At 39.1% G+C, this 26,601-nt stretch overlaps 1 protein-coding gene across 4 annotated transcripts in view; it reads right to left on the bottom strand.

Annotated features, from left to right (window-relative positions):
* Positions 1-26,601, bottom strand: part of LOC140477071 (cyclic nucleotide-gated channel beta-3-like) — a 111,032-nt gene that overhangs the window by 8,241 nt on the left and 76,190 nt on the right. For 3 of the 4 annotated variants that reach the window (XM_072570291.1, XM_072570292.1, XM_072570294.1), the window contains 5 exons: positions 25,176-25,317; positions 22,475-22,634; positions 22,288-22,385; positions 16,440-16,523; positions 10,826-10,944 (listed from right to left, as the gene is read on the bottom strand). In XM_072570291.1, coding sequence (XP_072426392.1) covers positions 10,826-10,944; positions 16,440-16,523; positions 22,288-22,385; positions 22,475-22,634; positions 25,176-25,317 — 603 coding nt within the window. The remainder of the gene's footprint in view (positions 1-10,825; positions 10,945-16,439; positions 16,524-22,287; positions 22,386-22,474; positions 22,635-25,175; positions 25,318-26,601) is intronic. The other variant, XM_072570293.1, reaches the window with a different exon arrangement.

Here is a 26,601-nt window from a genome sequence, read left to right as displayed (position 1 = left end):
GTGGTCAAGGAGAGAATTTATTAAAAACTAAAACTTACAACACAGCAGAAACTAGTGGTAGGTCAGAAGATTGTGAATACTTTAGGAACCAGTAGCAGATGGTTAGGAAGCTAATAAAAAGGTAATGAAAGTAAATTGGCCAGAAGTAGAACACTATATAGCAAGTGCTTCTATGGGTTTTTAAGAAGACAGTAGCTAAAGTAAGTACAGGATCTTTGGAAGTTACAGCTGGGGAATTGATAACGGGGAAGAGGGAAACGGCAGATAATTTAAAGCAATATTTTGTTCATGGTTGAGGACACTATAACCATCCCAAATATAACAGATAAACAAGTTGCTAATGGGAGGAAAGATTTTGTAAAAGTCTTTATAACGAAGGATAAGTAGCTGATAAACTAAAAGGATTAAAGACAGACAAGTCACCAGGATTTGATGGCTGGCATCCAAGGATTTTAAAGAAAGTGGATGAAGGATTTGTGGAGACGTTAGGTGGAATATTCCAGATCTCACTGGATTCCGGGAAGGTTTCATTGGATTGAAAAATTGCTTATGTGATTTCCCTGTTCGAGAAAGGAGGGAGACAGAAAGTTGGAATCTGTGGCCAGTTAGCCCAAGACCTATCACTGGAAAAATGCTGGAGTCCAATATTATGGAAGAAATAGCAGGGCATTTAGTAAAAGGTCAATATCATTTTGTGAAAGGAATTAGACTTAAATAAAATAGCATTAAATTGCTGTAGAACGGTCCTAGGATCATGGACTGGATCACACAGAGGGGAGAGGATCCCCATAAAATTCAACCTAGTTATCTAGAGATTATTGGGAAGCTTCCTGGAAAGGATAGACTAATGAACAGAGTGAAGATTGAGTGATTAAAGACAAAAGATGTTTATCAAACTTGACTGAGCTTTTTGATGAGCTAACAGAAATACTGGATGAGGATAAAGCAGTTGATATTCTGGAAGTGGACTTTCAAAAGTCTCTTGATACAGTACCACATGATGGCCCAGATATTGTGAATACCAGAGAGTTGTTGGAGCAGCATAACCAGGAGGTGCACATCAGGCCAATGGAGATACACCAACACTGTAGACACTATAGGAATTGCCTCGGAAATTCAAACTTTTAATGAGCGTACCCTCTGCATCTGGAACCCTCTGTAGTGGAGTATAGATTAAAAGTGATTGCCACAAAGAACCAATGAAGATTTTTTTAAATGTACTGAATGGTTAAGATTGGAATGCATCACCTGATAGGTTGGTGGATACAGATTCAATAGTAGACTTCAAAAGGAAGAAAAATCTAGCCCAAGTAGGGTGTAGCAGGGAATGGGGTGAATTGTATTACTTTTTAATGGAAGAATGTGAATCCCACACTATTCCATAATTGCACATAAAGGTTAGAAGTTCTGAGTTAGGAACATGGGCGATATGATCTTTAATGCTCTGTTGCCGTTGAAGTTGGTTGATAGATACAATTCAATGCAATGCAAGTGTGATGTGATACTTTGAGTATAACTTTAAGGTCTAAAAGGAGAGACAGACAAATCGTAAATCATATTTCCTGTTTTGTTTGTTCATTCAGGGCCACAGGCAACGTTACAGATGAAGTATAGATTGTTAGCTCAGTTGGCTAGACTGCTGGCTTGTAATCCAAAATGATGCCAACAGTGCTGTTTCAGTTCTGGCAGCAGATAAGTGTATTGTTAAGGACTCTCCTTCTCAACCTCTACTCTTACTGATGAAGGGCCTTTGCCTGAAACTTTGATGTTTCTGCTCTGTGGATGCTGCCTGACCTGCTGTGCTTTTTCAGCACCACGCTCTTGACTCTAACCTCCAGCGTCTGCAGAATGCACTTTTGCCTGGGTTAGCTGCATTGTTCAGGGGTAAATATCGGGTAATAGCTTAGGGGAATGAGTCTGGGTGGGTTACTCTTCGGAAGGTTGGTGTTGGGCCGAAGGACCTGTTTCCACACTATAGGGATTCTATGATAATCATGAACAGCTTAACAGATGGAAGTTTATTAATTTGTTGTGGTTGGAGACAATCATCATAAATCTTGATTTCAGAGTTTACACCTACTTGTTGATAAATATTTTTCAGCAATGGTACAACAAAAATCAATTACTAGGACTGTCTGTGACCTCTACTACTGAGATATTTGCATCTAACATAATTGGTTGTAAAACGGATTATTGTGCCATATTGCCTATTCCAAAGATCACTGCTCCAAGTCAGAGAAGGCTTGCATAAATAAAGTATTTGAATTCATAATTGTGCTCATATAATTTATATTAGCTATGTTTTCATTTGACTGTAGCATAGGTAATCCTTAGTGATGAACAGAAAAATATAATATCTGTTCAAGCTTGACAAAGCTATATTGGGGAAAAATATATGTGCGCTGGTGCCACTTCAAGTTGTGTTATGCAGAATTAGATTGATTTCCCAGCAACAAAGTCACAGCCAATTTGCCCTGAATGGATATCCTCATTGTCGAAGGCTGCACAGGTCATGCAAGGAGTGGTGTGCAACACCATCTGTCAGAATTGATGTGGTCTATTAGGCACAATGTGAACAGGTTTTTATCCCCATTGAAATTGGAGACGTACAAAACCTGATTCAGCAAACCAATACCAGAGCTTAATGGGGATAGGTTGCATAAACTTGACTTGAGAATGTTGAAAGTGAGGACTGCAGATGCTGGAGATCAGAGCTTAAAAATGTGTTGCTGGAAAAGCGCAGCAGGTCAGGCAGCATCAAAGGAACAGGAGAATCGATGTTTCGGGCATAAGCCCTTCTTCAGGAATGTTGAAGTATAGTTGAAGTGTATTTTAAAAGATTAAGGGCTCTGATAGGATTGAGAAAATGAACAATTTCTTCTTGAATAGAGAACACTCATTGTTGCTGGTGCTTCTTTCTCATGTCATTCTTGAGCTTCTCTTAGGATTCCAAACATTACAGGTCAACACTTCAGTGATTTAATTCACTCCTGTGATATCAAGAGACAATTGACGTCACTGAAAATTGCAAAGGCTCTGTGTCTTCATAGTGTCCTGGCTGTAGTAATGAAAACTTGTGCTCCAGAACTAGTTAAGCTGTTCCAGGGTAGCTACAACACTGGTATCTATCCAGCAAAGTGGAACGTTGACCAGGTATGCAGGACCAAATCTAGTAAAGAGCAGAATAAAATCCAACTCAACAAATTACCATCCTATCAGACCACTCTCCATCTTCAGCAATGCTATTGATGATGATTCAAGCCATGTATTGACCTTAATCAACAGTAGCAATATAATCCACTTACCTACCCTCCCTGTATCTGTCTGAAATTTAATTACTGACGGCTTTGTTGGTCAAATAGTGTCAAGGGAACGCTTATGGGATAGACCATTGGGAAGCCTGTCAACTTTCGCTGTGCGGATTGGTGTTGGGTTGGAGCAGTGTGGGCAACTCCTATATGGTTTTCCTGTGCCTATTATTGACAACTCACCCCAGGTTATCTGTCTGTTTAACTTTGCCCTGGTTCTTTGAGTCTAGTCACCAGCTTGTCATACCTCAGACTTAGCTGGTGTCCTTGGTGAGGGTTGGAGCTGCTTGAAGTCTCAGTGGTGGCCATCAATCTGCTGCTGGATATACAGTGCTGCTAGTCTATTCCATTGGCCAATAGTACTTTAATTCACACATGTAAACATGAAAAGTACCAGGAGAAATAAACCATTCGGCCCCTTGAGGCTGCAGTATGGTTAAATAAGATATGGCTCTGAACTATTTTTGTTTCACCTTCTACATTTTCATCTACCCCTTAGAATATTAGATTCCTTGCCTAACAAGAATGATCTACGTCTGTCTTAGACTAATTCACTAATCCCTAGCCACTGCCTTCTGAGGCAGAGAATTCAAAAGTCACTCACCCCCTATGAAATAAATCTTCGACTATCTGTCCTAAAGGGTGACCCCTAATTTTAAAACAGTTCTCCTTAGCTCAAGAGGAAATGTCCATCCACTTATGCTTTATCAAGATTGTTAAAGTCTGTGTATCTCTCACTCTCTGAACTCCAGTGATGCCAATGAAAATGGAGGAATGTTTCCCTTAAAGCAATCAATGCTGCTCCCAGCATAAAATCCAGGATTATGGTTACTTGGCTTTTAGGTGGAGTTGGTATGGATCCTATGTGTTAGAGTGTATGAGCCATTACATTAATTTGGGGGGAACTAGTTTGCTGAACCAATAGATCTTTTCCTGTTCAGAAGTTATTAGCCTATCTTGTCACAGACAGAAATGGGTATTTTTTTTCACGACACCACAAATTAAAAATTAAAAATTTAAGAAATTCAGCCACGGTTATGAATTGAATTCAAAATATAACTGGAACTCTATGTGTTTCGTGAATTGCATGCCATTTGTGTTGGCAACAAGAAACTGAGCTATACTTAGAACAATAATAACAAATAACAAAAAAACCCCTCAAGATTTAAAATTCCCTTATCCATGGCAATAATAAAGAATTACATTCTATAGCTTTGGAGCAGAACATGAATTATATTGAGGCCTGACCATGGATTTGTTTCTGAAACTGAAAAGATATTTGATTCATAAAGTGTTGCTAACTGGTTTCAGTTGTTTACTCTCATGAATCCTTTTTTTTCTCTCTACTAAGTCTAAGGCATGTCTAATTATCAGTGAAGAAAAGCAGAACACATCTGCTGTTTTTGGAACACATGCAGATCTTAACTGCTTCTGCATAAAAAAAAGTAACATTATCAGATTGGGTAGACTTTAGTACAATTTCCATATTACTTTATACCGTGTCTCCTCACTTTTTCCATTGCATTACACCTTTATGCATATAACTGCTTTTACATTTATCACATTCCATCTCACCTCAAGTCTCTGGTTTCACAAATGCAAGTAGTCTGGACATTTTATAATTCTTCCAGAAGGCACTGTCTTCTAAGAATGCTAAGTCTTTGCTTGAGAACTGTTGACCTTGATTCTGAATTATTTCTCCTCTGAAGAGTCTTTTACTTCTTGGATATCCTTTCTGATGAATTGTGTTCCTGTTCGACTAATGGAATTAGTCCATTATCATCAATGGAGGATTTGTAAACTCCTTAATTTCCTTTGTAGAGCAACCCCTCTTCCATGCCAACTCAATGAGCTTCCCTAAAATATCTTCTGGGCCTCTGATAATTTCATGATTATGGGTTCAGTTGACTGAACAACTGGTTTGTAATGCAGAGTGATGCTTACAGCATCGGTTCAATTTTCACACTGATTGAGGTTACCATGAAGGTTCTGCTTTATCGACCTGGTCTCTCGCCTCAGGCAGGGTGAGCCCCAGGTTAAACGATCGCAAGTCGTCTCTCTCTAAAAGAGAGCAGAACAACACCATTTTTAATTTCATGAATATCCATCATGGGAGATGGTTGCTCTGTTCAAACAAATACTTTCTTCCATACTGTAGTCAGGATGACTGGACCAGGCAATTACCTTTTAAATTGAATAAGCATTTTCATTTTTACAATATCATCCTGCCTTTCATGGCTCAAAACACAATGCATTTTCTACAGCACAAATGTTTAAATGAAGTTCTCTGGCTGAATAAATCTGGCTTTATAAATCTTCCCACTGAAATTACAGTTACTTGTGAGTAACCTGATTCTTTCAAATCTTCAGTTGATTCTGACTTTCTCCAACTCTATCTACATTTTTCTTTTCTATTTTAAATAAGTTCTGAGGCCTTCCTGATGCTGCAGCCCTATTACAATTACTTTTCTGCCTCATTCATGACTCTTTGCAGATGTACCTCATGGAACCTATTCACGATGGTGACAATGCTAATTCTTGTGAGATGAAAATTTACTTGAGAGCTTTTGTTTCCTGGTCTTTGTGCTACTTTTCTGAAGTTTTTTTTCTCCTTACTTTTACAGATATCTAACCTTATTTTTGGAAACCTTCATTCACTTCATTCAACTAACTTCACGAAAGCCTTTAACTTTTTCTCAATTTGGCTACTTTTCCCCCTAACTCACCCTGTTCTCCCTGCACCCCTTATCAGTTTCTTAGTGAAGATTTGTCTCCGGAATGTTGACATTACTCAGTTGTTACTCGCACAGTTACTGCTGACTGTCAATCTTCATGTTTCAGTTGTTGACTGAGCCTTTATAAAGCAGTAATGCTCCTTCAAAAAATCTTCCTTCAGCATCAAAGGAGATTCTGTCTGTCCACTGCTGACTACCATATCCTATTGCTGCCAACAGTCCTCCTTTCTCTATGTTGAGTCTAGGAATTGTCTCATTATGGTGGAGAGTAGACCACTGATGAGTTTTAACAGTAAAGACATTTGTCTACTTTAATAAGGTAATTCATTGAAGTAACACTAGTCACACTTCACATTAACTTGCTTGGCATAATTACTAAGCTGTACAGCACATACCTGCTCCTTTCATCAACTCTTTGCAGATCTCAGCTGTTTTCATACAAAGTCTATGTGGCATCAACATTAACTCCTCCAGAACCATGACTTATACAACACACACATTCTTCCATTGAAATCCTTCCAGCAGCTGGAAGGCCCTTGTGTGATGTACAAAATAAAGATCACAAGTTGCATAGCTGCAGCATTAGTGTAGCTCATTTTTCATCAGGTGCTGCAGATTATAAGTTACAATGAAACATTTATCAATTTCTATAGAGTTGTATTTGATTAAATGTCCACTTAATGTGAAATGACACATACCTATAGTCAAACTGCCCTCAAGATTTACTCAGGAATTTTAAAATTAGATTTATGGCATGAATAATTGCCTAAATAGGACAAATTTCCTCCAAATAATAGAGAATTTGGAGAACAGTGACAGATTTAGATGTCATGAACTGACCTTTGTTATTATCATTTTGAGGTTTTCATTTCTCATTAATCCATAATTAGACATAGCCCGCAAAAGACTACAGGCACCTTTCTCAGTTTCTTGAAGAGAAGATGGAGTGGAGATCTGATTAAAGTATTAAAAATTATGAGGGGTCTGGATAGAGAAAGTAGAATGAAAATGTTCCTACTCATGAAAGGATTGATAAAAGAGTCAAACTAATTCGTAAAAGAAGCAGAATTGAGAGAAAGAAAAAACTTTTCATGGAATGAATAGTTTGGGCCTGGTCAAGCCTTGGTGTGAGGTGGAGACAATTTCAGTTGAGCCATTCAGAAGGCAATTCGGTGGTCATTTAGCATTTTAATGCTGTCTCTTTATCATCACTTTACTTCTGGTGTTGCCTTTGATTGTGTGGTAGTTGGCGTCATGAGGATTTGTAAGAAATTGCCTCAGCTCCACTATTTAACGTGACAATCCAAAGATGGAATTTGGAGCAATTGAGAGTTGGAACAAGAGAAGACAAATTTTAAGAATGGATTCTGGAAAGTCAAATTCTCACCCTTGCCTTAATGATGTCTCCCTTGATGTACTTCTGGGGCCAATGAGGAACCCAGAAGGTCAGCATTTGGAGCACTGGAGCCACACACGAATTCAGTGCATGAAGGATCTTATGATCTAAGCAGGTAGGAAAGGTGAGTACAGCTGCATATTCACATAAATCCCGTTGTCTACATCACCCCATCCCTTAACTCTGCCTGTAACAAGCTTATCCCAGATTGGCAATCTCACTGCAGCATTGCATATATAGAATTGAAGAATCCCAACAGCATGGAAGCAGGTCATTCGGACTATTGAGTACTTTGACCCTCCTATTAACAGCCTACCCAGATCTACTCCCCCTAATCTATCCCTGTAACCCTGCATTTCCCATGCCCAATCCACCTAACCTACACATCCTTGGTCGATGGGAGGAAACCAGAACACACAGAGGAAACCCACAGAAACACAGGGAGAGTGTGAAAACTCCACACAATTGAACCCGGGTGCCTGGCACTGTGAGGCAGCAGGGCTAATTGCTGAGCTGTCATGCCATAGAGGAACACATGCCATTATACCCACTCATTAGAGGAGTAAAAGACACAAATAGTAAAGGAGAGGGAGAAAGAACACAAGGTCACTCTCAACACATCATAGAATTGAGAACTGCAGAGGAGGCAGTACACTGTTCCAGGATTTCTAATTTACAGAGAGAACGAGGGAGGAAAGATGTGCTCCATCACCCAACCCACCCTTACACCTCAGCTATCTGTTAACAAAAACAAACATACACTCATATGCAAAGGGTCTTCTGGTGCTTTGGTGGTCTCTCTACTTTTAAACCCGAAGAACTGGGTTCAAATCCAACCTGTCTTGGATGCTAATGTACCAGGCATTTCTAATAGGAAGACAGTTTAACTTGCTCTTGCCCTTCAAGAAATCACGGTCATTGTTTTATTCAATGTGGGATGGATGTGGCCTGAATTTGGTACCCATTGCTAACTGCCCTTGAGAAAGGGATGGTGAGTTGTTTTCTTGAACTACTCATGTCACTGTGGTATAGGAAAATCCTAATGCCATTTGGGAGGCAGTTCCCAGGTTTTGATCAGCAGCAATGAAGGAATGGCAATATATTTTCAAGAAAGATACATATGTGACTTGTGAGCTTGCAGATGGCATACTCCTATACATATACCACCTTTGTTCTTCAAAGTGATGGATGTCAAGAGTTTGGAAGGGGATGTGAGAGAAGTTTCCTGATGGTAAAGCAGTTTGCCGAAATGTGCTGTTTGTTGATCATGTTGATAATGACTTCAGCTAAAGCATTATAGGGGTCAACAAGCAGTGCAAGTGGATAGTTTGTATCAGAACTGTCTCCACTATCAGCTGACAGAATGTGGTGGAATTGGGATCATTGGATATTTTTAAGACATAGGTTGACAGTTTCTTGTTGCCAAGGGAATCAAGTGTACCTAGGCACGAGGGGCTGAATAGGATACTTTTACTTCTATATCATATGGTCCTACATTAGTATGTAGCTGCTACTACATTTCTATTTGCTTTCCTACTCCTTGTTATCCTTGTTTTCTCTCTCCTGCTCCTTGGATTTAACTGCAAGCAAACTGCAGCTTGTTCTTCCTGCAAGACCAAACTTCACTGCTGTAAAATATTGTGTCATGTGCAGCCCAACATGACAATTCTGGAGACTTTGGTGCATGAACACTGACTGGCAGCAGCTCCTGTTTCATTTCAGCACAATTTGAAGCATATCTTCATTGTGCTGATGACTTGTTCAATCATAACTTTGGTGGTCATCTAGTATTCATGGGTTTCTGACAACTGTCATCAAAGTTTGAAGGGCATATTCTGTGTCCTTTTGCAGGCAGTTCTTAAGTCTACTTACAGTTTGAAAATCTAAAGCATCGTGGATGAAAGCATCTTGGCAACCCTCCAGTCAGCACAAATAGCTTCCTGTGCTTGGACAGTAGCAATACATTTATTGATTGGAAGTCCTTCTGGCTTCCCAATATACCTGCTTCATCTGGAGGTCTGTAGATTGCCGTACAATTGTGCAATGGTGATACCCTGTAAGCAATTCACCTGAATGTCTCCTCTTTCTGACTGGTAACATCAGGTGAAGGTCAGATCAGTGGCAGCTTTGACAAACAACCCATCAGTCCTTTCCCTTATACAATGCTTATACATTGGCTACATTTCCAACAAAAGTTGAAAATGGTGTTAGCTTTGATAGCCACTGGTAATGACCACTGAGTCAGTAACATGCAGGGTCTCTTCAATGACGCTGCAGATATATGTTATTGTCTAACATGGCAATCTGGGCTTCCTAAAAACACTGCAGCCTCAACATCTCATAGAAGTACAGCCCAGTACACCCTGTGACATAGTCATGTCCCCTGTGAACTGGCTCCTCTTTGTTGCTCCCCAATTCACTGCTCCACTCTTTGTCCAGTTGCACATCGTTTAACATCAAGCCACTGCCAATGGGTATATTGCTCATTGCCTGAGGTCCAGTGCAATGCAGCAAAGACAACATCTACCTTAATGTGATTCAATAAAGATTCAACGTGTAAAAGTAAATTCTCTGCAAGAGTAATGTGAACAAGCCCTTTTCCACTAGTAAACAAGAAAGTTGCTGTGAGTAAGTAACATGAATTGTGTTTTCATCAGTCTTTGTATCATGCAATTGTGTTCTCCCATGGCTTTCAATGGCAAGTTTCCTGTGCAAACATCGCGGATGAGATCTTAATTTAAAAAATGTTGAAATATCAATCCAGTTGAAATATTGCATGTACTTTACAGCTTTAAACACCCATTGAGCCGAACCCATGTGTTCCTCAGTGCTAAATTCATCCTAAACAAGCTTTGCTTCCTATTCTAACAGACAAAAGTTCTGCATTTTCCGGTGAATTCTAAATATCAGTTCACACTTAGATGACTGATTTAACTGATAAGAAAACATATCCTTTGTCAATTATGTTGCATTCCCAGAACTTTCAGAAAAAGAGGGTGGGGATTTAAAAATTGCTGCCAAGCAGCCTGCAAACCGTCTTAGGCTGTGGAAGCAGCTTCAAAGAATTTCCTACATTTAGTCCAACAGAATTTTCCCAACAGTAATAGTAAATATCATCGACCTAGGAATACTGGCCATGATGAGAGACACAACCACAGGACAATTCTGTCCTGTTTCCAAATGGCCTCAATGGCTTCCCCTGAAAATTTGCACCAATATATTCAACTTCCATTGTTTCAATATTGTGTGATCTTCAGCAATATTTCAAAGGTTTCTCCTGAACCTTTTTGGATAGCTTAAAATTTTACAATTTTATACATACTATGTGTTTATTTTCCAACTTAGCATTGTTCATTAATTCCATTCCTAAATTGAAACACAATTACCTGATTTCTCCAAATACAGATCCCGCCTTCAAGGTAACCAAAACTTCTTTGTCATCAGGTCCACCAAGCACCTGGACTTGTCCTGTCTTGATGATATACATTTCCTTGCCTACATCTCCCTAAAATGTAAAATATGAGGTTAAAACTGTCATGAATTTGTGCCACATTCTCCCTTATTGCAGTCCTGAAATTATAGTCAACTGAGCCTTCACACCGATCTCTGAGTCAGAGGCTTGTGAATTTAATATTGATTACAGGTTGACAACACATAATGCTGCTGTGTACTATTTAGAGAATGCTGCACTTGTCCATGGGTTCTGCATATCTTTGAAGTAGACCCCAGTTCTCCATTGGTATTCAGCCAAAATTCATCCATTACACAATAACAATTTAAAAGCAATAATTAGTTGTTTAACTCATTGCTGTTTGTGAGACTTTACTATGTTCTCATTGGCCACCATATTTATCTACAAAAACAGCTCTTGTCCCAAGAAGTAATGTATTGGCCAAGTAACCTGATTAGCCAAATAAAATAAACCATTTAATTTATTGCCAAAAATCCACAATATTGACTGAATATAAATAGAAACATAATGAGTTTTGTGTCTATATTAATATTATTTACTGCATGTAAATATAAAACCAGAGCTGGGAACACGTAGCAGGGTTTGGAGCATTTGGTTTTCTCAATTAAGGTAGCTTTTGTCAACACGTTAACATAGAATTCATGAGCAAATTAAATCTCAAGGATGCATCCATGAAATGAAAACAATTTCAACCTGGAAACATGGAAATGGAACTTTAAGACGAACCATTAAGTATGCTGTCAAGACAGATCAAATGCTCATTGGTAACTTAAGGCTATGGCTTGTGTGAAAGAGCCACAAGATTTACTGATTGTGTGGAAAAGACAATGGCTGGTTCATGGATGGTTGTAGGTGCAAGTGGCAGAATTTCCTTGTTGAATTTACCATGCACATCCAGTTAATGACCCACAGTCAGCCAATCGTGGTCTATGGATGGGTGTTCTTACTTTTGATACACCTCACTTTTGGGTCATTACTTGTCATCAAGACGTAAAGGTTAGAATTATAGACCAGTCTGTGACCATTACTGTAATATAGCTATTTATTTTGAGGCATAAAAAATGTTTGCAGACACATTATCAATATGGAGTTCTGGGCATTAGGGAACAAATCCTTGTTGGGAAGTAGCAACAGGAGTCAGCCATTCTGCCCATCGGGCCTGCCTCACCATTCTAGATCCTGGGTGATTACTTCCACATTGCTAATTTTCTGGATGTCTCCAAAATCTTTTAATTTTATTGTTTTCCAGAAGTCGATTGATTTTTGTCTGGAACCTATCCAATGATTGAACTCCCACAGCCTGCTTTAAGGATTGAGTTATTTTCAACAATGAATACTTTTGAGTTGATTTAGCAATTGAGGGATCACAGAATATTCGATTTAATTGTGGTTGGTTGTTAAACAGTTTCTGTAAAGAAGAGATCATGTGGCCAGGTGAAAAGGAACATTGATGGTTTTAAGACTATTTTATGCCTCAAACTAATCTAAATTTAGGCTAACACACATGCTTTGTTGTAAAAAGGATTTTATTCATATAAACTGCTGTGTTCTAAAACTCATGTAACAAAGTTTGTAACATGACTTGTTTTATATATATCCTAAATTGACTGGTATCCTTGACATCGGCACCATTTTTAATATTCTGTTGTGAACCCAAACAATCACTGTCAGCTTGGAGCTGCCCTATATTGTTTCTGATATTTGCCCTGAACATGGCAGATAAGGGGGAAATTTGACATCCTGATTTGTGTGCAGAGATCTAAAGGCCATGCTGTTTGGGGTGGTGCACAGATGGGATGTCTTCTTTCCCCAGGATCAACAGAAGAGGCCATGATCACAGACTATGCCACCCTCATACTTGGTTGGCACTTGGGTCAGTGCAGTCTTAGTCATCTGGAAGTATGCACTAAATTGTCATAAGAAAGTCTTTGAAATTCGCCACTCTGCCAGTGGAAGTCTTTCCTTTGATGTCTTACTCGCATTCTATCTCCACTGCTGTACCCACCTCCCCCTGACAAGATCCAAACCCCACCACTCTCACTATTGCCTGCAACACCTTCCCTCACATTGTCACTGACTCTAACTCCAACACTACTAACACTCCCTCACACTCTGTGCTGCCTCACACACTTGCTTTGGACACTTTCTCATTTGCAAGAAGTAACAACCATGCCACCCACTTTAATTTCCCTTACTACTTGTATCCTTCTCATTCCAGGAGGAAATTGGCCCTCAGGTAGGGCAGAAATACAGGTGACAAACTACCCTCTACATACCATGCTAGGACACCCTGCCTCAAGGATTTTTTTAATAGAATCCCTACAGTATGAAAACAGGCCCTTCAGCACAGCGAGTCCACACCGACACTTTGAAGAATAACCCACCCAGACCCATTCCCCTATATTTACACCTGACTAATGCACCTAACCTAGGCATCCCTGAACACTATGGGCAATTTAGCATGGCCAATTCACCTAAGCTGCACATCTTTGGATTGGGGAGGAAACACACACAGACATGGGGAGAATGTGCAAACTCCACACAGACGGTCACCCAAAGATTAAATCGAACCCGGGTCCCTGGCAGTGTGAGGCAGCAGTGCTAACCACTGAGCCACTGTGCCACCCACATCTCCCTCTCTCTTCACTTAATGAAAGACTGGTGACAAACATGACACACTTCTTGTATTTGGGTCTGTGTGAGGCACAATGCTAAAACAGCTGTACTTTAAGGCTGGCATCCCTGACTGAGGGAAGGCAAAACAATGCAGGCAGGGTGCTGTGAGCATCCAAGTAGGATTCAAGTGAGTGAATGTTAGAAAATGAGCAGATTAGAGCTGCATCCTTGTTTAGGACATGTGCTGAGTTGGGTGGTGGCAATGGTAGTGCAGGAGGATTGCATACTTATTGCTTCTGTTATAGTCAAGCAGGAAACTCCAAAATCTGAAAAATCTTGCCGAAACCACAGTAGAAATATTTTACATCCGATGCCCCCTTCTAGCCAACTGTTGTAAATGCAAATCTGAAATATGTCACTCAAAGATCTTTATAAATATAATCTCATGCTCACACAATCATTTTGTCATTCATCTTTCACAGTATGTGAACACAACTGCTCAGTGCAGCAATATTTCTCTATCCCGAGGTGCCCTTAACAATGTGGTGTTGAGCTGCTTCTTTGAATTATTACTGCCTATGTGGTCCATGTCATCAAGACCCAGTGTACACATAAGAAGGGAGCTCCATGATTTTGACACATTGGTAGTAAAGAGACTCTGGCTAGAGGTAAAAATTATATGATCATTCCTACTTGCCTTTTAGAAGGTCGTGGTGAGCTGCCTTCTTGAACCGCTGCAGTCCATTTGGTCTACACACACCCACAATGCTGTTAGGGAAAGAGGTTCTGGGGTTGGACCCAATAACAGTAAAGGAATGGCAATATATGTCCAGATATGGGTGGGAAGTGGTTTGGAGGGAAACTTGCAGTTGGTAATATTCCTAATTAACAGCTCTTGATTAATTTCTGTAGTACATCCTGTAGATGTTACTCGCTGCTGCTATGGTGTACTGGCGATGGAGGGAATGGATGCTACTAGATACATTGCCAATCAAGTGGGTTGCTTTGTCTTGAATGATGCCTGGCTTCTTGAGTATTGTAAGAGCAGCACAATCAAGGCAAGTAGAAAGGTCATGGTGATTTACTCACTGCAGGATTCCTAGCCTCTGACTTGTTGTTGTAGCCACAAATGGCTTAGTGAACTAGTTAAACAGCTGCAAAATAATAAGGAATGAAACTTGATGGACCACACATTTGTACCAGAAACGATAACTGCAAATCCAGATCTGTTAACCTTGCAAAGTTATCAGAACTTGGGTTGTGTGACAAAATTGGTTCCACAGACTAGTCAAGGAACAGCCTGATCTAGCCCCACAAACAGAATCTCGTTGGTTGGACTCATACCTGGAACAAAAGAAGATGGTTATAGTTGTTGGAGGTGAGTTATTTCATCTCCAGAACATCTCTGTAGGAGTTCCTCAGGGAAATGTCCTAGGACCAGCCAGCTTCAGCTTCTTCATCAATGATTTTCGATCCAGAATAAGGTCAGAAGCGAGGAGGTTCACTGGTGATTGCACGATGTTCAGTAACATGTGTGACTCCTCAAATACTGAAGCATTCCATACAGCAGATCTTGGACAATATACAGATCTGGGCTGAGAAGTGGCAAGTAACATTCATGCCACACAAATGCCAGACAATGACCATCTCTAAAAAGAGAGAAACTAACCATTTTTTCCCTTGATATTCAATGGTATTACCATTAATGAATCCCCAACTATCCTCATCCTAGGGTTCACCATTGATCAGAAACTGAACTGGACCAGCCATACAGCCTACAAGAGCAGGTCAGATGCTAGGAATACTACAGCAAGTAACTCACCTCTTGTCTCCGAAAGCTTGATCAGATGTTCCCTATTTGCTTGCATGAGTGCAGCTCCATCAAAAAATGAAATTCATGACCTGATCATTCATTTAAGGTGCTAGAAGAGAGATATGTGTGGCCAGGATACTGGATAGACTCCTCTACTCTTTTTTGACTATTAACATGAAATCTTTTACTTTCACCTGAGAGGGTAGAAGGGGCTTTATTTAATGTCTCAGCTGAAAAGATATGCCTTCAATAGTGTAGCCCTCCCTCAACTTGGTACTTAAATGTAAGCCTTGATTACTTGCTCAATTCACTGAAATGGGATTTATGTTAACAATTTTCTGATGCATGGGCAAAAGTATTCTCACTGAGCCAAAGCTAATGCTGTTTAGCTTGTTTGGAAAAGCTTGGTTTGTTTAGATAAATTTCATTAAGATGTGATACCATCATGAGTGAAGTGATACATAACACATACCCCTCCCTGAACCAAAAAAGGATTTATCAGAAGTCTTTTCAGACAAGCAGCTGTGGTTTGGTTTTTAACAATAGTTTTATCATAATTATAAATGAACAAACAAATATTCTCTCACAAGAGAACACAGTAAATCAAACAATTAAAAAATAAAGTTCAGATTTTAGTCATGAATGGCAACCACAGTTTCCATACACAGGTTTGGAAGTATAACCAGCAATATAACAGGAAAAACAGATGAACACTATGTTACAAATAATAATGAATAGGAAGAAGGATTTCAATGCTTGAATTATTTTTGGTGGCCTGGGAATTTTTATCTCAAAGCCACTTTGCTAATAATATATCATTAAACATCCCAATAATAATTTGTATTAATAGTGAAAGCTTTTGACAGTCTTTATTTTTTTTAGGACATGACTAAAAGGTAATTAAATTACTATGTTTCCATAATTGCAACTTGCAAACATTTTTGTAAAGTGAGACTTGTAAGCCTCAGTTCTTGATGCATTTGTAATTTCACATCAGTGCTAATTCTGAGAAAAATAATGTTTATCCATGAGTGAACTGTATGACTGTATTTAGTTAGGCACATTTGACAATGATGAACCTAAAAATAATTAAAATTACCTTCTTACATACAAAATCACCAGGCAAATACACAACTGATTTTAGCTTGAGCAGCATGTCATATGTCATTTGTTTGTCACACTCCTAGAGAGAAGCAAGGAAATATAATATTGATTAAAGACTAATCAGGTAAGTATTTTAGTAGCTTTTAGACACTAACAATGACAAAGGAAATGGAGCTTATTTCTTATTTACTGAATTATGTATGTAGCTGGAGGTTGGTGCAACAAATCCTTCATTTTGATGCTGTTCTTTCAAAGTATCGCATGAATTCGAAGTTGGATTGATTCAGGAATTTTTGAAGCTGAATGTTTGGGTTGAGTTTTAACAGATGGGGCTTTGGTGGACATGGTCTGTACAGGTTGGGAGGTGGGAAATTAAATATCCAATAGATGTTGAGGCATTGAAACTATACATGATCCTTTTCACTTCCAACAAAACCCAGTCTGGTTGATCCTGCAAAGACTTGAGTAGATGATACTTTCTCTTAAGGTTCCCAGCATCACAGATGTCATTCTTTAGCCAATTCGATTCACTCACATGATATCAAGAAATGGCTGAAGGCAGTGGATATTGCAAAGACCATGGCCTGGACAACATTCTGGCAATAGCACCAAAGATTTGTGATCCAAGGTTAGCCACATCTAGTCCATAACACTGGCATCTACGCAACAATCTGAACAATTGTCCAGTACACCCAGTCCATTAAAAAAAAGGACAAATCCAACTTAGTCATTTATCATCATATCAGTATTCACTCAAACAGTGCTAGTAGGCATCATTAACAACAATAACCTACTAACTGAGGCTGAGTCTAGATTCTGACAGGGCCACTCAGCTTCTGAACTCATTCTAGCCTTGGTCCAAAAATCACCAAAGTAACTAAATTCCACAGCTGAGATGAGACACACCAACCTGGGAAACAAGGCATGATTTCACTGAGTGTGGCAGTGAGGCATTCTGGTAGAATTGGAATCAATGGGAAACAGCTAGTTAGATTCATATCCATGGTAAAGGAGAATGGTTTTGGTTGTTAGAGATTAATTATCTGATCGCCAGGAAATCCCACTGCAGGAGTTCCGAAATTTCTGGGATCCATCTGAAATGAAGTCATTCTAACTCCTCAGGCAACTGTCTGTGTGGAGTTTGCATGTTCTCCTTGTACCTGCATGGGTTTCCTCTGGGTGCTCCGGTTTCCTCCCACAGTCCAAAGATGTGCAGGTTAAGTGGATTGGCTGTGCTAAATTTCCCATAGTGTCCAGGGATGTTCAGGCTAGGTGGATTAACCATGGGAAATGCAGGGTTGCAGGAATGGCTTGGGTCTCGTTAGGATGCCGTTCAGAGGGTCGGTGTAGACTCGATGGCCTGCTTCCACACTGTAGGGAGTCTGTGATTCTATCACCCCTGTTGGTGACTTTGAAACATAAATCCTTCTTTTCATTCTGTATTTACTTGGGAAACCAGGAAGTCAGGTGCTACTATTGGAGTTGAGTTAAACAGTGTGTTAGTTACATGAAAACTGTCACCCTGTTTCTTTGACTTCTGGACTTTGGCAGGCTTTCAAACCCTGAAACAATGGCCTGAGTCCACTGAATCTAGATCTTGTCTAGGTCAAACAAGTATACTGTCTGTTATAATTTCACCAAAGTACAAAACATGCATGTTTAAAATATTTTAGATAGGATACAGTGCAGAGCATATTATTTGTAATGATTCTCTTGGCAAAAGCACAAAGTCAGTTGACATTGAAAAGAAGAAGATACAGCCGAGGTTACCATGTTTCTTATAATTGCTCTCCAAATCTAACCATCCACAATAAATGCTCATGTACAGCTGGAGGCTGATGCATATTTCATTAAGAAACTATGTATTGAGTTTGATCATTTCACGGCAGGGTGTAAGTTAATTTCTCTGCAGCATACCATTAACAGTACACTGAGTATGGGTTTCAGAAAAAGGAATTATATTTTCAATTTTTTTGTTGGCCTTTGAAGTGATAATTGTTCACGTTGGTAATAGAATACTTTGCTACTCACATAAGTGCTGTGCAATTTTAGAAGCAGAGTAGAGCTTACTCAACTCAGTCTCATTAATCTGTCTTGCAGTCAACTTAATAATAATAATTAAAATAATTTTGTTGTGCAAATAGATTTTTATTCTTTTTCTCACGGTAACCACCTTAATGGGGATCTCTGAGTCATAGTCAATTTCCATCAAATTATGTGCATTCTTGTAATGCCACTTCAGTCATTCCTGGGAGCTTGAATGCCTGTTTGCTATGTAAGCTCAATCTGGTGCTTGCTATTTTGGAAATAAAATGCTCTACTTTGAGAGCTGCTGGCTTATCACATGGTACCTTCGTAGAGCATGGAGAGCACTTTCCACCAGCTGAACCCTTCAGGAAACATAGGGTGCCTGACTAGGAGGGCTCCCCTCCTTTACCCCAAGTGCAGGTTGCCAGGACATAGCTGGTCTAACCACATGGCAAGGACTTCCCACGTGGCAGGATCAGGCCCCTAAGTGGCCCTTAATTAACCCCTGATTTAGCCTATGGGTGAGAAACTCATGTTTACATAACATTTTAAACCCAGCAGTCGCCACAGGAGTCAAATCCAGGACAGTACCTTAACTAACCTTGTCACAGAACTCATTATGTTGCTTCCTGGTTTGTAGATCATAATACAATCTGAAATGGTGTGGAGCTAGGGTAGAGCTTCATTGATTGAATCAGAAATTAGAGACATCGTAACACCTTTCAATGCAATTGAAATACACCTTTCCTACTCCTATGTCAGTATAGTACCAGATGTTCAAAGTTTGTGAGAAGATTTGTAGCTCGGGTGCTCGTTGTTATGGTTCTGTTCACCGAGCTGAGAATTTGTGTTGCAGACGTTTCGTCTCCTGTCTAGGTGACATCCTCAGTGCTTGGGAGTCTCCTGTGAAGCGCTTCTATGATGTTTCCTCCGGCATTTATAGTGGCCTGTCTCTGCCGCTTCCAGTTGTCAGTTCCAGCTGTCAGTCACTGCAGCGGACAGCTGGAACTGACAACCGGAAGTGGTAGGGACAAACCACTATAAATGCCGGAGGAAACATCATAGAAGCGCTTCACAGGAGACTCCCAAGCACTGAGGATGTCACCAAGACAGGGGACGAAACGTCTCCAACACAAATTCCCAGCTCGGCGAACAGAATCACAACAAGTACCAGATGTATTGCTCATTTATTGTTGCTAAGGGGATTAGCGACAAGTAGGAATTAGTTTAAATGCAAGGCATCTTTAAGTGAAAAGTTTTTTGCATATTTAGGATTTTCTAACTTTTTTGTGTTCCATTATTTCTTTCCATTTAGGCTTTCACATGTCTTTGTGTTAACTTAATGCTGTGATTTGTCTTTACTTCCGTTACTATCTGCGTGAACCCGTGTTTTCCAAATTTATGCACAGCAACGTGAACTGCATGTCTGTCCAGGATGCTCAGTTGATTTTAGTAGCTAGACTTCAACTGGATACTACTTACCCAACTAACTGTTTGTGACCGGCTGTCTGGATGATGAAGTGGAGGTTACTGGAGACCAGAACTAGAGATGTGGAACAAAGCTATGTGGATAGATCGGGTGGAAGAGATAATCAGTTTGAGAGAAGATTAAAGGTTATTGTGGGATTCTGTGCATTGTTTGTGATCCTTAAGGGATATTAAACAATGTAATTAATGATTAATGAACAATTGAGAGCCTTGCTAATGTTTTTGACAGGGTTAGTTTGATGGACTGCTCTGTTTCTCTGCTTACATCTCAAATTAAATTGACTAAGTGACAGGGAAGCAAGACCAATGACCAATGGATATTATTTTGGACAGGAAGAAAGTTTATAGTGAATTTCCAAGGATTGATTTTGGAGCCCTTGCTTTGCCTGTTATATATTAATGATCTGGATTTGGTGTGCAGGGGACAATTTTAAAGTTTTCAAGTGATATGAACCTTGGAAGAATTGTAAACTGTACGGAAAACTCTAAAAGGATATTTCTAAATGGTGGAGTGTGTTGATAGGTGGTGGATCTGGATTAATGCAGAGGAGTGTGAGGTGACACAATTTGGTGGGAAGAACATTGAAAAACAATATAAAACAGGGGCTACAATTCTAAAGATGTTGAAGGAGCAGAGGAACCTGGGTACATATGAACACAGATCATTGAAGGTGGCAGGACAGGTGGAGAATGCAATTTAGAAAGCATGCAATGTCTGTGGCTTTACTAGTAGTATATAGCATAAAACAGAGGGAATGATACAAGACCATAAAATATAGGAGTTGAAAAGTGTGGCATTGGAAAAGCACAGCAGGTCAGGTAGTATCCAAGGAGCAGGAACCTTTCATGATCATCATCATCTTGATCATCGTTCTATAATTCTGTGATTCATGCCCTGATAATGGCTATCAGAGATGGATCTTCATGTTTAAGGAGAAACCTGGCAGCGTGGGCAAGGTAAAACTATAAACTTGCAATTGGTTAGTGGGAATAGATTGGGTAGGTTCTTCATTCCCTTTTTACCTTCTTCATTGCCTAATATCACCCCAGTGGGGATAGATGACATGTAAAATTACTCATTCCTAGTTTATCCCAGGAGATCAATTAAAATCAAGGTCAAAGGATTGTGTTTTTTTAGGACTTAACAGTGGTGACTGAAAAGCTAATAACAAAAGATAAAATTGATTATAAACATAAATTGGCATATAAAAACAGACTGCAAGTGTCTATATGAATATAAAAAGAAAAACAGGAGCTAACATAAGCATAGGACCTATGGATGCAACTGGTGAATTGATAATGGGAAATAGGGAAATGGCAGATAATTTTAACCAATATTTTGCTTCAACCTTCATGTAGCAGGATCCTATAAACACCCCAAAGATATCAGATAAGCCAAGGTGTTAATGGGACAAAATACTCTTATATCAGTCTCTAAAACGAGGGACAATGTAATGGGTCTAAAGGCAGACAAATCACCAGGGCCTAATGGTCTGCATCCCAGAGTTTTAAAGCAAGTGGCTGGAGAGATAGTAGAAGCATTGGTTGAAATATTCCGGAACTCACTGGATTCTGGAAGGGTACCAGTGGATTGGAAAACTGTTAATGTGATACAGAAAACTAAAAGCAAGTTTATTTAACATCTGTCATAACCTATCTATTATTATGGATAAAATGGTAGAACATTTAGAAAAGTTTATCACAATCAAACAGGGTCAACATGGATTTGTGCAAGGGAAATCATGCTTGACAAATTTGCTAGAGTTCTTTGAGGATGTACAAGCAGAATTGATAAATGGGAACAGATAGATGGAGTGCATTTACTTTTCAGTAGGCATTTCATATGATGCCACATTGAAGTTATTGCACAAGATCTAAGCTCATGGTATTGCGGGTAATTTATTAGAATGGCTTGTGACTGGTTAACACACAGAAGACAGTCAGGATTAAGGGTCTTTTACGTCTCACTGATCAAAATTTAGTTGGAGAATCAGTCTTTTTTAACATTGCAAATCTAATTTCTCTCTCTATTTTCTCAACCGTGTCACCAATGCCAACTGACTCATCAGTCACAATTGCCAAGGTTCTGTCTCTTGAAACATATTAGCTTTAGAGGTACCTGTCATATACAAATTCTGATTTTTAACAGACTTGTTAAAATGTTTGCATCAAATTTTTGAATACTCTATTATTTTAGCTGAGTTAAGAAATATGTTAAAAAGACACAGCAAGGAAACTAAAGCAAACATGTAAAACAGTTCTTAAAAATAACACTGGTGAATTTCAAAGCACATTGTCAATAGCTTACTTGATTAAAATACACATACCTTAAACAGGTCAACTTTGCTGACTATTGCATAGTTTTGATCAATAGCAATTGATAGTTGCATCTTTACTGGCAAATTTTCCAATAGCTCAGATGATGCTGAAGGAAATAAAGTTCATTTTTAGTGTAAAAGAAGTTACCAGAGAAATTTCCAAAAAACAAGCAAGGGGTAAGCTTAATTTACATACCCAGCAGGCCTTGTGATTCCCAAGTGTATTCATACCACTTACGCACACGATTTTGCACACATTTTGAAACTGAATATGCATTCATGTAATTCATTGTGTTGTCAATTGAACTTTGGTAATAACTAAATTCCGTAGTGGCTTTGCCAATGATATCGCGCATCTGAAAATGGGGAAAAAAAAACAATTCATCGAACATTTCCATTAATTGCTATGGTGAGCTTGCTACATTCTCTGTTGTCAGGAGAGCCCAGTTTACTCTTTAACAGAAAATCTCAGAGACTACTTAATAATGACTGTATTGTTTACTCTGTCTATATGAACTTGTAAGTCAATATTGATAAAAGCAAATGTTTTGTATTTTTCAGCCCACATGCAATAGGGTAATTTTGACTTTGAGCAATGTTGGAAAATGGATGTTACCTGTTCAGTGTCTCTCTCTAATTTAATTGTTATTGCTCACACTGATCAGTGGATGGAGGGGTGACTGTGGGGTGGTGTGGTGGGATTGATATAAGATCACATGCTATCTCTATTATGGAAATGTGGAAAAATGTTTTGATGGCCACACTTTCAATAAATGCTAAGCATTTGCTTATGTAAGGCCATCAAAACCAGCCATCAGTTCTTCCTGAAATTGAAATCACTTTGATAAATTTGGATGATTTACTCAAGTAATTAAGATCAGATAATTTACCTATGGTTAAAAGAATAATCAAATGATTGTTTGAAAAGGAAAATACAGAATAAACATTTTCTTCCCAGTTCTGTGCATCAAACAAGAAGGTTCACTTTAGAAAAGTATAATTGAACTTTGCAGGTGTGAGGAGTCTAGCAAGTCTACTTTATAGTGGATTATATTGCAGGGCTGACTTTTAACATGAATTTGGATTTGGATGGAATGCGGCAAAAAGTGTCAAAGATAGGAAAAATTTAAGATCATAAGACCATAAAGTTATAAGACCATCAGAAATAGAAATAGAAATAACCTGGAGAGCTTGCTCCATCATTCAATAGGATCATGGCTGAGCCAACATTCTTCATGCCTAATGACCCTAGATTTCCCTACTGATCAAAAATCTCTCCCCCATTAGCTCTCTGCGGCAAAACATTCCGAAGACTCTCAACCCTCTGAGTGAAGACATTTCTTCGGATCTAAGGCTGAAATTGGCACCCCTTTTCTCTGAGATTATGCCCTCTGGTTCTAGATATCCCTATGAGGTGAAACATGCTTTCAGCATTTTCCCTATCCAACCCTTGAAGAATCCTACATGTTTCAATAAGATCACCTCTCATTCTTCTAAACTCCGGTGAGTAGATCCAAACCTGTTTAGCCTGCGCTCATAAGGCAATCCCTCCAAAACAGGCATCATCTTAGTGAACCTTCTCTGAACTGCCTCCAATGAAATACCTTTCCTTAAGTAAAGGGACTAAACTGCTCTCAGTACTCCAGATGTGGTCTCAACCAGCACCTTGTATAGTCGCAGTAAGACTTCCCTACTCTTATCGTCCAACATCCTTGAAATATAGTCCGACATTCCATTAGCCTTCCTGATTACCAGCTGCACCTGTTTGCACCTGTTTTTTGTACAAGTATATTCACGTGACTTTGTATTGCAGCTTTCTGCAATTTTTCTCCATTTCAATAATATTCTGCTCATTTGTTATCCCTGCAAAATGAAAAACTTTACATTTTTCCAGATTATATTCCATTTGTCAACTTATTAGTCACTTATTTAATCTATCAATATCTCTCTGTTAACCGTCTATATCCCTCTTGCAACGTGCCTTTCTACTTCTTATTGTGTTGTTTGCAAATTTGGCTACAGTATATTTGCTTCCTTCTTCCAAGTCATTAATGTATATTGTTAACAGTTGCAGTACCATCACTGATCCCTGTGGAACTCCGCTGGTTATAGGTTACAAGCCTGAAAAAGTACCCCCTATCCCAACTCGCTATTTCCTGCAGATTTACTACTTCTCTATTCGTGCCAATATACTACCTCCAAGACTATATGTCTCCTATCTTACCATTTAACCTCCTGTGAGATCTTTGCACTGAGAAGCATACAGAACTGAAGGAGGTCAATTGGCCCATTCTGCATGTAACAGCTCTTTAATATTAGTTGCACAGTTCTGTCCTTCCATGCCACCTTGCAAATGTTTTTGTTTTATTTATATATTCACTTTCTTTTTGAAAGTTTTGTTGACTCCATTTCAACACCATTTCAGAAAATGTGTCATAGGTTATAAAAAAAAACCGGAAGAAATTGTTCTCATCCTATTTCTGCTCTGTTCTTTTATCTGTCAACTAGCTGAGACGTTTACTAACATATTTTGGGTGAGATACCCCTTCCAACTAAAAACAGTCTTTTAATTTTGTTGAATATATCAATTCAACATTGAGAATCCATTGTAATTTTGCTATGTGATACACTCCTTATGGATTAATGTAAGTTCAAAGGCACACTAGTTTGTTGGAAAACAATTCTGCCTCATGTCAAACTTCTGAAACAAAGTTTTCTAATATAGTGCAATAAAGTTTTGAAAACAAATTACTTCATAGTATTTGACTAAGGGATCATTAGCTTCAAATCTTTCCTTTAGTTGTCACTTTCATTCTTTATCCTAATCCATAACTGATAAGTGATACAATGAATACACTGTAGTGAACAGTGATTCATTTTGAGGTGTGTCCATTTACCTGTCCAAGTAAGCTGGAGAAAACAAAGACACCTATGAAATAATTGCACCCCTGAAAGATTATTTCAAAGAGGGTGACTGGTTCGGAAATACCACCAATAGTGATCAAAGAGCGGACTGCCCAATAATAACATCTCAGGTACCTGGAGAACACAAATATTTTTTAGTAGTTGAAACTTTGCTTAAATTAAGGGAAAATTTTGGAATGAAAGTTGTTGGTTAGCACAACAGTATTTCTAGAAACAAGAAGGATTTAAAAAAAACGTTGCTTTTACATCATGCCTTCCTCATTCTCTCAGCTGTTCATTGCACATTATAAGCACTTAATTACTTAAGTTGGCATCTTACATAATTAAAGTGCAGAAGTACCCACACTAAAGAACTTCAAAAGTACAAAAGAGAGGCCACCATACTAACTATAGGTGCAAAAAAACCATTCCTCAGTTCCATTGAGCAAAATACAATACATAATTTTAAAAAACTAGATCAACTATGAGTCTGAATGGTGACCTTATAGAGGTTTATAAAATCATGAGGGGCATGGATATAGTAAATAGACAAGGTTTCTTCCCCTGGGGTGGGAGAGTCCAGAACTAGAGGGCATAGGTTTAGTGTGAGAGGGGGAAAAATTTAAAAGGGATCCAAGGAGCAACTTTTTCACACAGAGGGTGGTGAATGTATGGAATGAGCTGCCAGAGGAAGTGGTGGAGGCTGGTACAATTACTACATTTAAAAGGCATCAGGATAGGTATATGAATAGTAAGGGTTTAGAGGGATATGAGCCACGTGCTGACAAATGAGACAAGATTAAGTTAGGACATCTGGTTAGCATGGACGAGTTGGACGGAAGGTTTTATTTCCATGCTATGCATTTTCTATGACTACAAAGTCATTCACAGTGTTGTTTGGGCAATATCCACTTGATTGTATAACAAGAATCAGTTTATCCCTATACTAACTATTCAGTGAATGTTTTGTGAGATATTCACAGAATCATAGAATCCCTATAGTGTGCAAGAGCTGGCCATTCAGCCCACTAAGTCCACACCGACCCTCCAAAGATCATCCCAACCAGACCCATTTCATCCCTGTCATGTTGCGTTTCCCATGGCTAGTCTTCACATCCCTAGACACAATGGGCAATTTAGCATGATTAATCCGCCTAACCTGCACATCTTTGTACTGTGGGAGGAAACCAGAGCACCAAGAGGAAACCCATGCAGATCCTTCCAGAATGTGCAAAATATGCTTTCGTTACTCCCTACCTACTTGCATGGCCACTTTCAGAGAACTTTGGACTTGAATCCCAAGATCTCTCTGTACATCGGTGCTGTTCAGGATCCTGCCATTAACTGTATACTTTTCCTTAACATTTGGTCTCCCAAAGTGCAGCACCTCACACTTACAGAGATTAAACTCCATCTGCT

The sequence above is a fragment of the Chiloscyllium punctatum genome, chromosome 5, assembly GCF_047496795.1.
Source record: "Chiloscyllium punctatum isolate Juve2018m chromosome 5, sChiPun1.3, whole genome shotgun sequence".
Lineage (NCBI taxonomy): Eukaryota > Metazoa > Chordata > Chondrichthyes > Orectolobiformes > Hemiscylliidae > Chiloscyllium > Chiloscyllium punctatum.
This window is presented reverse-complemented; position numbering and strand designations above follow the sequence as displayed.